This window comes from Anser cygnoides, chromosome 8 (genome assembly GCF_040182565.1).
Source record: "Anser cygnoides isolate HZ-2024a breed goose chromosome 8, Taihu_goose_T2T_genome, whole genome shotgun sequence".
NCBI classification, from domain to species: Eukaryota; Metazoa; Chordata; class Aves; order Anseriformes; family Anatidae; genus Anser; species Anser cygnoides.
The window spans coordinates 3790504-3804897 of NC_089880.1; the positions used below are offsets into that span (position 1 = coordinate 3790504).

Here is a 14394-nt window from a genome sequence, read left to right on the forward strand (position 1 = left end):
CCTGCAGGAACCACTGATGTAAGATTTAATTTATCGCACTAGCTGCCTCAGTGAGATCAATGTAAGAAAATGGATTCAGGACCATATTTAATTGGTAGGATAAATCGTAACAATGTACACCTCATAAATCAGGAATACACTAGGTGGATGTGTTAGTTCAGAGACCAGGGCATTCTTTGATTTCTGCTCTCATGTCAGCTGAAGAAGATGGTATTTATATTTCTTATCAGCTGTGGAAAAGTAGATCTTAAACCTTTCTAGTCGAGATGAAGAAGTGTGGCATAACGCTGTCTTTAGACCCTAGGTCCAACCCTTGCCTTGATACAACATACAGTTTCTTTGGGGCTTTAGAGGGTGATGTTTAAACTGCGTATCCAGGTGGGGATGTAGAACAGTCTGCCTGTCCACATCACATCATGGCTACACCGTGGAAGAAATTCGAAGTTCCTGGAAAAGGCAAGACAAAAACAAACTGTAAAATAAATGTCTTAAAGATATAAAGAACAAGATAAGGGGAGGATGCTGCTGCCAGGACTTTGAAATCAGAGAATTTCTTTAAGCATGTAGTCTAGCTCATTTTCAAATAAGAACTTTTTTTTTTCTTGCAAAAGCAGAAAAATTGATTCAACTCCCCTTCTTACTCTAAATCATCTACAAATATTCACTATTGTCAGTATTCTATGTGCATTCGTTTTTATAGTGTTAGAAGGAAAGGCAATTAACTTGGGACATGCCCAAGATACCTAATCCAGTTGTGTGTAATGTCTTTAGAGGTAATTCTTCCACATTTAAACTTTGGATTAACCTTTTCATATCAAATACACTGTTGGTAGTTGATGAATTGATTAAATTAGTAGTTTGATTACTAATCTGTCTAGATAATTGAACTTGGGTTTTTCAGTAAAGTAGAAATAACATTTTTTTCATTTTGTTCTTGAATAATATCCAGTATTTTGTGAATCTAAAAGTGTGGCAAGTAAAATCAGTCTAGAAATAAAGGCCAATTAAAAATGTTTATTCATCTCTGTATTGTGGAATGTGGAAAAAAATCCATTCAGATGAAATTCCTTTCATTTTTCCCAGCTAAAGATTCTGTGGCTACTTTGAGAGGTGAAGGATTCCACTTTGTCAACCTTTGAATTTGCATCTGTGGTTTGGAAATTAAATATTTTATCTTTTCACTTGACCTTTCGTTCTTGCTAATGTTCTTGGAAGGGTTGTTTTTGGCAGAAGCAGTACCTCTTGTTATAGTGTGGCCCAGAGTCAGCAGTCAGTAGATCCCAAACAGTGGATTCCCAGAAGGTTGTACAAACTGACTGACTTCAGAGTGATCTTGGTGACAATTTTATGCTGACTGTATGGAGTGTGAACAGGATTTCTGCTGGGCATTGCATAGTGGAAATGTACACAAGCGTGAGTTACTTGGTTAAAGCATATGTGTCTCTTCTTGGCTTCAGGGACACACAAGAAACATTTATGAGCCGTCATCCTTCCTTGATACCTCCATAAATTTTAAGGATTGGACTGAGGTTCTGTCACTGTTTCAGACAGTGTTGCTTAGTTTATTTCTGATGGCTGCGGCACTGCCAGCTGTGGCACTGGAATGGTGCCCTTCGTGCATGGCTTAAGCTGGAGGCTGCAGATTGTACCTTTCCATATCCTGCTCTGAAGTTTGATATTCCTGCATTCTGTGAATAGCCTAAGCATCCCCTGAAAATCCTGTAAAAGATTTGCAAGTTAATATCAATGACAGCACCAGCTCTGCAGCACTGATGAGGAGCTATCCAACTTTACAGAGTTGTTATATGAGGAAAAAACAATTTGCCTGATAGCAGAGTACAAGAAAGAAGAGGAAGATGTATGGTACCTGAGTTGCAATAGAAACAGTGTAAGGAGATCAGCTTTTCCTGATTGCTGTTGGTTATTGGTGGCATTTATGCCTGACTTGTCACAGAGAGTCTCTGTGCAGTCCCAAGGCACTGAATCGTGCTGTAGCTGCAGAAGATTTACTTCATTCTGCAATTGGGTGCCAGCCAGAACCAACAGAGCTGATTAACAAATGACAATAGGTACAAAATTACTGAGAGGACTAGAAGACTCATTAAAGAGGGGCCCTCTATCTACTTACTGATTCCCATTAGCTGGAATTCACTTTGGGCATCTCCAGCAATTAGAGGAAAATAACGTCTGCATAGTAGCTGCCCTCAAGGTTTTTGATCCTGGATCCCTGTGAAAGAGTTCCTGCTCTGCAGAAGTCCTCTGTTTTAATTTCTTTCTTTACTTCTGTATTTCTGCCTTCCTCACATGGTCACACAAAGGTTAGTTCCACAATAAAAGATTGCAAGTTGACAAGAAATCAGAAAGTTTGTATGTGTGATTTCTGCTGTATTCCCCCATTCGGATTTTCCCTGAGGTCATCAAAGGTTCTGTCAGGGTCTTCTCAGTTTTTCTGTCCAAATCTAATTTGTATAGTTGATTCTGCTCCAGTAAAGCCTTTTACGTTTTCTTTTTTTAATGCATTACTGTCAAGTGCAAGTAAAGAGGTGCCACAGTCTGTAACTTCGCAGTCAATAAAAATATTTTCAGCAACGCTTTAGTTACCATCTGGAATTTCTGCTATTAATATTTCAGAAATTGTACTGAGCTATTCATTAAGAACATAATTTAAAATTTATCCCTGGGAACTGATGTACTAATTGTAATACCAACCTTGGTTCTGCAATTCTGTTCATCTTACTGCACTATGATCACTTGTTTTCAATCACATTTGAAATCATGACTCTACTAATTTTTTTTCTATGTTTACAATTCATATTTAGTTCTCAGAAGAGATTGGGAAACTTGAAGACAAAGTAGAATGTGCCAATAATGCTCTGAAAGCAGATTGGGACAGGTGGAAGCAAAATATGCAGTGTGATATGAGATCGGCATTCACTAATATGGCTGACAATAATCTCCATTATTATGAAGAGGTAAAACCCTTTCTCATAGCATTTTTTTCATTAATTATTTCAGTGGAGAAATCAATGCACTGTATCTAAAGAAGATATTTTGCATCTTAGTTTGAACTTGTGTTAACTTCAGAATAAGTTTTTGTGGGCAGAGGGAGGCAGTTATCCCTAATTTGACATGTTTTAAGTAAAATGTATTTTATTTGTGCCCAAGTGGTTGATCCTGAGTTCATCATCGACAGAGGGCAGTCTTGTTTTACTAACCACAAGAATTTGGAAGATATTTTTGGATTCAATGTCAGCTGCTATATTTTCAGCCTTTTGCCGTAACTGCACGAAGAAGCCCCAACATTTTACAATGATTTTGTATGAGGAAAACATTTAAATGTAATTCCTTTTCGAACAGCACATTCAGAAAGTTATTTCTCTAAGGGATTGTCGTTCATGAAATAATCAGAATTTATTGCAGTAAAGAGTATCAATACAATTTTGAGCGGTCAGTACAAAAAGCTTATTACACATTTTTATAAGATACACACATGTATGCAGTTACTAAATTAAATCTTTTTATAACTGAAACTTAATACTTTGGGAAGAAATAAAAATGGCTGAAATAAAATTTTAATTTAAACTCAAATGCCATGGCTAACATTATTGGTAAGAATTCCAAGTAATATACAGTAAGCAACAGAACTTGAAAACATTTAACAAAATCTCTTAAGCATTCTGTGAAATTTCTTCATAGGAAACATGTTGATTGAAGTGCTTATTTTGAAAATATCCCATATATCTCGAGTTTTTTTAAAGAACTTCTCTGTATTGGAAAAAGGAGTACAGTTAGCTATCTCTTAATCATAAATCAGTATTCTTCACAGAGACATGTTGATATCTGTAACTTCAAATCCCATATTCTGAACTTTTTATGGCTTGACTATTAGCTTCAGTGTAAAATCAGTGTCCTGATTTTAGAAATCATTTTGTCAGAACATAATTGAAAAGACAGAGCTCATGATCATCAAGTCTAATTAATTAGCATGCAGCCTGTGAGATGCACGGACATTGACAATCTGTTGTTACATATAAAGATCAAAATATTTTCTGAAATCAGGCAGCAAACTTTTGGCATCCTCTCACATTTTCTTCAGTTGCTGCTGATCTCTGGCTTCTATATCATGAATATGTATGTTAAATCAATGCTAAATATACTGGAATGTTTTGTTCATGAATGATTAGCTAAATTAAAACACAAAAATAATTCATTTTATCTTTTTCCTGTCTAAAACTGCTTTTTTCTGAATTAGAATTTTAATTCAGAATGCCAAATCTCATACTATACATGAAATTACTATCGTTAAGTCACAAACTGCAAAAAATGGTTCAAGTATTTTTGTAACTACTAGTGGTTTTCTTAAATAGCCTCTGAAATACTGGACAAGTTGGTTTATATTGAAACATTATTCTTTGTTGGTGCTTTTCTTACATATTGAAATCTGCATAAAATATTTTTGCTGTTATGTGTTGATAGATCTAGAATTTAGAAAAAAATACCTTATCTTGCTGCATTGGTTTTAATAATAGTAAACATTATGCTAACTTGTTTGAAATGTGAGTGCTTATCATTTTGTTGTTGTTTTTAACAGAAACATTTTATTTTAATACTGACATTCAAGAGATTTCTGTAAAATTAATACTCAGTTTGGGGGTTTAAATCTAACGTGTGCGTGGTTTTTTTGGAGACCTGTGGTTACTAACAATGGTTAATTATTGGAGAAGTGATTACAGTCAGAAGCTCTTCTATTACAAACTATAGGTGTTGCACTCCTGAAAACAGCAGAAAAAGAAACACTAGCATCTGCTTTCCCTGTTTAGAAGTAAAACCTCAGGAAGGGATTCTCGTAATCCTTAGCATCAGAATACGGTTTTTATGCTTTCCATAAAAAACAAAATCCTACCTGAAACACAATCTTTTGAGTAAGAATCTTTCCTTTGTTTCTACAGCTGTGGTATCACCAATCTCCTTCTGTCTCTCAATGCTTCAGTAACGAAGGCACTAATTAATGCCCAGTGTTCCAAATGTATAGGTGCGCTTATGCAGACCCATGAGAATGATGTCCTTCCTGGGATAATGTGCAAGATGTCTTATAATACATTTGATTATGATGCCATTTGGTACCCAGTGTTACCACGACTGACCAATCACTTAGAATTCCTGTAGTTGGTCTCAAGAGTTCACGAAGTTCTTTACTGCCTGTCCTTTTCTTCCAGAAAAGAGTTGAAAAATATTTTAGTCTCTCTATATTCAAGACTTAAAGCCAGTAACATACTATATTAAAAACGACTGTAAGTGCATTGCTAAAACAGGGAGGATTTTCTGAAATAATATGAAAAGGTTTTAAGTTAAAAAGGAAGTCAGGACTTTATTCCAGTTTCTGAAGAAAACAGCATCATTTTGTTTGCCTTACAGAGAATAGTTCTTGAATGAAGTATGTGTTAATGCAGTACCATTTATTTTACTGCTTTTTCCCATGCCTCAGGTATGACACAACTGTCTGAAGCAGCACAGCTCAGTTCAGAAGAGATGCCATCTTCTGAATGGTTGAAATCACAAACTGTCCACAGGGTGGAGCATAGAGCTGAGAAAGCTGCTTGTCACCGCGAGTCTTTGCACTAAGTTAGGTATAGATATTCTGCAGCTCCCTAAGGATAAAGCATTGCTAAAACCAAAACAAGATACAAAGGAGTAGTTGCTGTTGTTATTTAGCTAGGGTGTCTGAAGTCTTCCTGGTTCATACTAGCCAACAATCCAGGCAACCAGGAATGCTGAACTTTGGCTTCAAAGAGCAATAGTGATTAAACATTTACTACATTTTTCCTTTTTTTTCCCCTCATGTTTACCGTAGTCTTCAGGATATTTACATAAAAAAAAAAAAAACACATTTAATTTTCTCAGAAAATAACTTTGTTAACATATTCTATTCAGAAAAAAAAAAAAACAACACATCTGAACAAGTGGGTAGGTTTTGCAGCACAATCCAAATACCAGTCAGATCTTGTAAATCTAGCAAATATACCAGAGTTTGGTTTTCCATTGCTTATAAAGTACTCTAGTAAACGCAGGAAGATTGTGGGTTGTGTTTTTTTTTTTTTCATAATGTAGAATGATATTTAATTTATTTCGGCATTGAAATAACATGTTTTTCCTTGCGCAAGGATGCACCTTCTTTTAATGTATAGCCTCTAATTTTGTTTTTGCCATGTCAAACTAATCCTGTTTAAACCTTTGCAGATTAATCTGATATAAAGCTAAACTTATCTTTGATAGGGTAGTGAGATTCTTATCGGCATTGACACAGCTTACTCTTTTCCAGAAATATAAATTTCTTGATTTTCTAAACTGTTCCAGACCTAATTTGGCTAGTTCCTGTGACCTACATTGTCATGCAGGCATAAATTGATCCAATAGATTCATTAGGTCAAAACAATACTCCTTCCCCATTCGAGTAACTTCCCTCTAACTCCAAAGCCTATATGTATCTGTCTAGTATAAGCTGTAGAAAAATAGATGAGATTTGTTGTTTACCCTGGAGGCCTCTGTTGTGATGCATTTAACTAGTCATTTGGTTGTGTACCAAAGTCAGCTGCTTATGCATGTTGATCACATCCTACTGTAGGAATTTAGGAATTCCCTACCCAGGAATTTAGTTAACAAACTTCATGTGATTTTCAAAAGCTCCCACATGGCTGAGCCAGTTTGTCTCTGTGAATGCCGTTTCAAAGCCTGGGTCCATCTTTGAACCCTCAGTCATTTCAACCATAAAAGTTTCTTATACATACTTTTATGAAGGCTTTGTTGTTCTGTTTTTTTTGTTTGTGTGTTTTTGTTTGGTTTTGTTTTGTTTTGTTGTTTTTTGTGTTTATTTATTTATTATACTAGGAATCAGCATTTTTCTATTTCTATTGACTCTAGTTTTTGTTTCCTTGCACCCAGACACTGTGAAAGTGATTTTTGTCTCTCTCACGTATGGAAGACTACGTTTTCAGATTCTTCTCTAGGAAATGTTATCATAAAGGGTATTTTTAAGATTTCAACCATGGAAAATTAGGGAACTGGAACAGAAACACATGGCATGTGACACATTGCTTCTGTTATCATCCCTACTACATGTTCTATTTTTATATCTCCTTTTTAGTAAGATATGCAATTGTAGTATATGGAAACCTCTCGCTGCTATTTCTAAAAATGGTGTTGCAGAACAGACGTGTGACCTGCAGTAATAGTCAGAATATTTTAGGTAAAGTAGCCTTATTTAAGCACTTGCTGTTTCATTTTGTATATTTAGGTTTTGTTATGTCTTCTGTGCAGCTTTTACAAGTAATTGGATTATGAATTTCAATCCTATGCAAGCACATTTCATTTCCTGCATTTGTTTTTCTTTCTTTTCTTTTTTTTTTCCCTTTCTGTCTCCTTTGTGAAAGCTGGCTGATCCTCTGTTTAGATCTCCATTTTTACCCTCACAGGAGAACCAAGTAAAATCATACTGTAATAATGCTGAAGTATACATCACTAACAAAATGTCATTTATGCAGTTCATGCTTCACAATATAAAAAGCTTGAGCCTAAGGCACAGAGACCTAGTTTTGTCTTGGTATGGTTAATTATAAAACTTGTCAGCTGTAGCAGCACTGTGATGTCTGCCAGTGAAATGAGCCACCATTGCTCTTACATTTTGGAAAATATGTTTTGGTTACATAAATTAGGATAAATAAAAACAAAGTGACTTGTATACCTGAAAAAATGCTCTGCATCTTTGTCTGGAAAGGCTTCAGTAGATTATATTTATCCGGGTAAGCAACATAGTGTGACTGCATTTTAAGACATGCATTTTGGATCAGTGTTGCAGAGATAATAGATAGCCATTTTTATATTCCAGCCAGTATATATGATATATATATATATATATATTTTAATTCACATTACTGAAATTACAGAATGGCAAGACATGAAGTTACATGGTATAAATTAAGCTGTGGTTCAGAAAAAAATGTCATTCAACAACAAAAGACTGTTCAATGTAAAGTTATTGCATAAGTTTAGCTGCACTGTTTGTTGCCAGACTTGAAATGGCAGAAACCTGGTACTTTGGTAAGAAACATCAGCAAGCCATGGGTTACCTAGTGATAGGCTTGCCACGATTCTCAATAATACTCTATGATTTATATAGGTTTGCCAAGATGCCAACACTAATTTAAACCAAACTGAACCAAAGTCATATAGCTTTCTTGTTTGTTTGTTTGTTTTTTTACTTTTACTGACTACAGTGCTGGTGCTTCAAATCAAAACAATAGCTTATACAGTTATGAATACATTTTTCCATTAGGAGAGAAACATTTGTTGTAAAGATGACAGTCTCCCCCCAGCCTTCTGCCTTTCTGGTCCCATTTCTTTCTCATTACTCAGGGGAAAAAGGAATTATCTGTGTGTTTAGAAAAAATGTTTTAATTTAACTTGGAAAGAATATTGAGTATACTACAGGAATCCATAGAGATTATGAAGGAACTGTGCCTGACTGTGCTTTCTGTTCGGAGGAGATCTTTGCCTGTAACTAAAGGGAGAGATTAAAGAAGGGCATAATTAATGTTAGCATCTCCCGTGATAACACATACAATTACGATGCTCACACTGTGTGCTTGTCATTATGGAAAAGTGACCTTTACAGCTCACTCAGCATGTTGGCTAACATTTTGCATATCACTGAGCTGCCTAGGAAACCATATTTTGCTTTTACTGTAGTCCCACAGAAACAGCTTGTGACAATGCATATGTATTCTGCTTTTTTTTTTTTTTCTTCTTTTTCTCCTTGGCTACCAGTTCTACAGAAATCTGTCTGCTATATTAATATGTATCTGTGTTCTTTTTTAAGTGCCTTGCTACATGGGAGTCCTTCTTAGCATCTCAAACAGTGGATTGTCATGGGGAAGAAGATTCTGAAGACAGGCCTTGAGTACCATCTCTGCTTGATCTCTACCTTTCCATGCAGTTTCTCCCAACCAAAGAAGTGCTTTATATGAGATCAGATATATTGTTAAATGTAACTGTTAAAATCAGTGAAACGCAGGAAACCAGCTTATTGAAAACTCAGGTATTCTAGTCCTGAAATACATTTTGGAACATGCTATATATTGCTTTATATTGCTTAGTTGTGATTTTACATATTTTTATGCAAGTGTTTGCATACAATTGTTTTCATACATATTGCATAACTTGGATATAAAGTATTTTAAATATGTAAAAAATAGCTCGATTTTAATAAAAAGTTTAATAAGAAAAGGCTGTCTTCATTCTCCATTCTAGTCTTTAAGAAGTATTTTGGTATTTTAGAGCACTTGTTATATTCTCTTTGTTGAGTAATTGCCTATATTTGTAAAATTACATAGTGTAGACTTCAAGGAGCAATTTAGGATTATTTTCATAGATTGTTCTAGTCACCCCATGGCAAAGTGGCATGGGAAGATGCTGAACCTGTTCTGTGAGATTAATACTGCTTTAAAGTCCTGTTAATTCAGTTTTCAGTTTGCAGCATTTACTTGTCTATTAAGCATCTCATTTGACCTTTTTAAAAAGATAAAGAAAAAAATGATAGTTCATGAAGCAGACTATTTCTACACTGATATGTTTGTCAAAGCACTGATGCTGCCAACCCAAGAACTTTGGAGTTTGCCAGATCGAGGCTGATCGATAGCCTTTTACTCCCGCAGCTGACCTGCCTATAATGCTCAACTTCTTCCCTCTTTGGATGGCTGGTATGGAAGTGAAAGAGAAAAAAAAGGAAAAGAGAGTTTTGCATCAAAATGATTCACTAGTGCAATATGCATTGAAGTATTCCAGTCATTATGTATTCCAGTCTATTGTGCTGGGTCTGTCAGTCTGCACTTCTAACTCCTGTAGTTGTTCTCCTAGCAGTTACGGTGTGAGCAAGCCTAAGTCTGCGTTTGAGATGAATGAGTGCCAGCCTCACCATGGCTCTGGCCTTGTGACACAGCACGGTGCCAGCCTTCACCTGGTTTTGGTGATAATCTGTGATCCTGCTTTTGTCATTCAGCCAATGACTGCAGTTGTTCAGCACTCAGCTGCTCTTGGGTGGCTGTGAACCTGTCCAAGCTGGACATCCAGCTGAGTCGTCATTTTGTGCCTTCGATCTTAAGAAATCTAGATTACAAGTACAGCCTTTTTAGCAGGCCTTACTTTTTACAGGGAAGACTGGTCTCATGCTACCCCATGAAGCGTTAATGAAAATTCAGATCAATCTCTTTGAGCTATAATATTATAGCAGGAAAGATGCTTGTGAAATCCTAGAGGAAGCTCACGTCTCTCCCAGACTGGAAAACTCGCAGGAGCTTGCCAGCTGTACAAACCAGAGGCAAGTCAGCATCAGGATGGAGTGTGGCTGTGCCGCGGGGTGCCCTGTCCAGCTGTGCTGGCAGCGGGTGCTCACAGGAGGCATGGAAGAACTGCATGGCAGTGCCGTGCTCTTTCTCCAGCATATCCTTGATGTGATTATTATTATTTTTTTAATGTCAGAGCTTCTATCAATGTGCCTAATAGCCGTAAATGCCTTTCCTTTTTTTTTTTCTTCCATCTAACTTTTTAGGATTTACCATGTTGAGTATGGCTTCTACAAAAGCCATTTCGTATCTGCGCTCATCGTTGCTGCTTTCCTCTGTATTTTCTCATTCTGCTGCAACCAGTGGTCAAAATGCAGGCACACCAGAAATGTCCACATTGCCATAATTATGCTTTGATTTTTTTCCTCATTCTTTCCTATTCCTGATTTATTTTTTAAAGTACCAGTGAATGCTAAGCTGCTATTTCATAACATTATGTGCTATTCTGAAGGTTACTAAATAATTTAATTTCCATCAGTGTGTATTTATAGGAGAATTGGCTTTTCCTCAGTGAGCATTAATTTGCATTTATTAATTCTGAATTTTGCCTGCTGTTTTTAGCTCCTAATCTCTCAGTAGTGTACAGTCCTATAAACAGGATTATACAAGACAGGCAGCAGTAACACTCTGAATGACAGAGAAGAAAAAGTTCAAGAAAGTGAGCCTGAACAGGCTTACCTGGAAGGATATGAATGTTTAAGTGTAACAAAAAATTAAATAGCATGCCTAAGCTCCCCTGAGAAAAGGCAATATCTGTTTAGTTGGGATGGGAATGCCAGAGTCCGTTGCATTGATTTTTACCTGCATGTTCTGCCAGAGCAGAGAGCTGTCCTCTAAGGTGTGTGGAAATCAGAGCACCAGGAGAGATTTTGCATCCTTATTAAAAACTGGGCTGCAGTTCATCATGTTCAGGCTTTATTTTTAATTTATTTTCCTCTTTAGCTAGGCCATAAGTTATGGGAGAAGACCCACTAGTTATGTAGAGGCTTTCTTGTGATTGAGTTGTTATTTTTCTGATTTTCTAGTAGCAGTATCATGGAAAAACAAGGTCTATTGTTAAGTACAATCAAACGTTCTCTTTGTGTTGTGCAAATAGTTACTATTTTAGAAAACATACTGTGTCTTTAGCCTATTTCCAATGATTGATAATGTTATGGAGTCTCAACTTCCTTAGGCTAATGCTTAGAAAAAGCTTAAACTATTCTTTCACTCATAATCAACCTGCTTATACTTTGAAATTTCTTTCTGCTGTTTTCAGATAGCTTTGTACAGACTGTTAGCGCCCAACCACTTAAGATGATTTCTGAAGTGCCAGGAGTCTGACTAAGAATTCAACTTTTAGCTGCTTACAGCAAAAACGGTTCAGTCTGGACACCTTATTTTCCTTCTCCAAATTTGCCCTCTGAAATTAAACACTGAAAAGGTGATTCTAATTGTCTAGAAAAGAAGCCAGTGTAAAACCAGCGTGAAGTCTTAGTGTATCTGTCTGCAGAGAGCCCCAAGCAACAGCTCTGAGTGCTAGAAAGTTTCCCATCCAGCCCAGTGTGGTTTTTGTTCTCAAATTTACGCGAGAGCACTTTAAAAATGTTATTGTTTTACTGTAAAACAGAAAATTCAACCTGCACCTCCAGTTTCCTAGCTAGGTAATCACCACCTAGAGAATATATAACTGCCACAGCTTACGAGTTTCTTCTGGCAACCACAAGCAGTGGTTCATGATGAGTTTTATTTATATCAGGTCTTCAAGACTTGTTACAAGTATTTGCCACGACCAGTGAGTTCTGGTGGGCAGAAGGATGCCCAGGGAGGTGGTGGGACCGCTCTGCAGTGTCCCAGTTGTACCTTCCAGAGGTTTCTGGGCCCAACAGTTGCAGTTTTTGCAGTGGTGCCTTTTTTTGCCCACTACCAGAAATAAGAGCATTGGTAAGTTGTCATGAGTTACTGGTCAGGTAATTTTGCCCATTACAGCATTTTGAATTTATGTACAGACACTTGGAAAGCACTAGTCAAATGATTATTTAAAAGAAAGAAAGAAAAAAAAATAAAGAAAAAGATGCCTTTTCCTCTGAACTCAGCATGCAAATCTCAGCTACTGGTTAACCATAACCAGCTTCCTCAGACAGTATTGTTGCTGCATGCCCAGCACGGCTGCCGGGTTGACTTTCTGTGGTCTGTGGCTTGACCATAAAGAGGAAGATATTCAAGACACAAGAAAAGGTCATTTGTTGAGAATATGCATCCTCTTTCTATGCTAGTGCTTCATATCTGCAGCCTATAAACAATGCATTTCTCTTTTCTGCTAGATTGAAAACACATACAAAGAAATGACCAAAAGGCTTCTCAGCGACCTAACAGGAGCTGTCACCAGTGCAAACTGTCACTAGCAAAGGTAAAGCAGAGACTGCTTGTACTGGTAAGGCATCGGTGGCTCACGGCACTGAATGGTTGGCAATGGTTGCCTGGTGCAGACTCCATCACTACTAGGGCTGAGCTTTAAAAGAATGTCTTTGTTTCAAATATAATGGGAATAATGATGAAAAAATGATGTTAATTTTCCTACAGGCAAAAAGCTCTACTTGGAGTTTTAAAACTTTTGATCTAGACTGTGACATGACGCTGGGTTTTCAGCAGGAATAATTCCTGTGATAATTGTATTGCTTACAAGGTTAGTTAAGGAATAAGCATTGTTATGTCTGCATTAATAATTAACCAAGAGTTGCAAGTAAGCCATTAACTGTCAGATCCAAACTTCCTTGCAATCGAGGCAATGCTGATGTCGTGTAGTGGGTAGGATTCACTGCTCCTTAAGTGTTACAACAGTAAGCCAGCTTAAAGGCAGCTGAGCTGCCTTTCTGAGCTAACTAACTTCTTTATTCAAAAATAGGTGGTTGCAGTATGTTCTAATGGGAAATTATTTAATCCTTAGCGTTAATGTAAATAAAGCATCTCACAAGGCTCTTTTGCAAATGATTTTTTTTTAATTATTATTTGAACTCTATAATTGTGTTCATTTCAATCAAGTTAAGCTTTCACGAGGTGTTGAAAACCTTGTCTCTAAAATGAGAGCTGAACAGGAAGCTCTATATATGTACAAATGTCACAAAGTTGATCACTTTTACATAGGGAACTGTTTGGTCACTCAGTTACAAGCCAAAAACAGTTGTCTTGAGCAACTGCACCTCTTACCCAGGAGCCCATAAGAATTGCTGGGGCCCCACAAAGCTTGTCCTGAACCCGTAACACTGCTGAGACTGCCTAGATGAGCAGCAGCTCATCGAAGTTTCAAGAGGCTAACACTTTTTTTCATCTCTTTACTGCTTGATACTTCCGTATACCCTGTCTCTACATATATCTCAGCACAAGAGTCCAAAGCTTCTAGCTAATAAAATCAAAAGAGGGAGGATTATGAGGTTCCCTTTCAACCTAAAAAAAATAAATTCTATGAATCTATAAAATAAAGCAAAAATAGAGAGTAATTCTATAAAGAGAAAAACCATTACAGGAATTTAGTACATTATTTCCTGATTTTGTCCACTACCAATACCTTTTGCAATAAACAAAAAACCTGGCAGATACTCTGTTTGCTGACAGTAATGGGAGGCTAAAGCAAGGATAGAGAAAGATTTAATCCATTTGCAATTGGGTTCAAGAGAAAATAGCTAAGTCGGAATAGCTCTCTGGAGGCTATGTGCTCATTCACTAACAGGACAGTACGGATTTTGTAAGCAAATTAATTGTGACAGCTTAACATAGTAAAGTCAATTGTTCAATATTTATTGGTGCCTTTCAGCATGTCATTTCATTCCTATGATTGCACATATTTTGTTACCATTACATTGCATGGAAGAAAAATAATGGAGAAATACAAAAGGAGAGACGCAAAAGCAGGAAAAGCAACTAATTTTGTATTTTTCTGGGATGACGATCATGCACTTGTTAGAGGCACACATTTTTAGACTGCATGCAATTCTTAGAAGAGTTTAAAAATATAATACAAATG

General features: G+C 36.6%; 2 protein-coding genes across 3 annotated transcripts in view; one reads left to right on the forward strand and one right to left on the reverse strand.

Annotated features, from left to right (window-relative positions):
• SNX7 (sorting nexin 7) overlaps positions 1 to 9279 on the forward strand; it is a 28668-nt gene extending 19389 nt beyond the window's left edge. Inside the window, exons 8-9 of one of the 2 annotated variants that reach the window (XM_067001926.1) lie at positions 2820 to 2972; positions 8873 to 9279. In XM_067001926.1, coding sequence (XP_066858027.1) covers positions 2820 to 2972; positions 8873 to 8953 — 234 coding nt within the window. In that variant the 3' untranslated portion in view covers positions 8954 to 9279. The remainder of the gene's footprint in view (positions 1 to 2819; positions 2973 to 8872) is intronic. The other variant, XM_067001927.1, reaches the window with a different exon arrangement.
• PLPPR5 (phospholipid phosphatase related 5) overlaps positions 2967 to 14394 on the reverse strand; it is a 97798-nt gene continuing 86370 nt past the window's right edge. Inside the window, exon 8 of the mRNA XM_067001939.1 lies at positions 2967 to 3765. Within this exon, the coding sequence (XP_066858040.1) occupies positions 3718 to 3765 (48 nt within the window). The 3' untranslated portion in view covers positions 2967 to 3717. The remainder of the gene's footprint in view (positions 3766 to 14394) is intronic.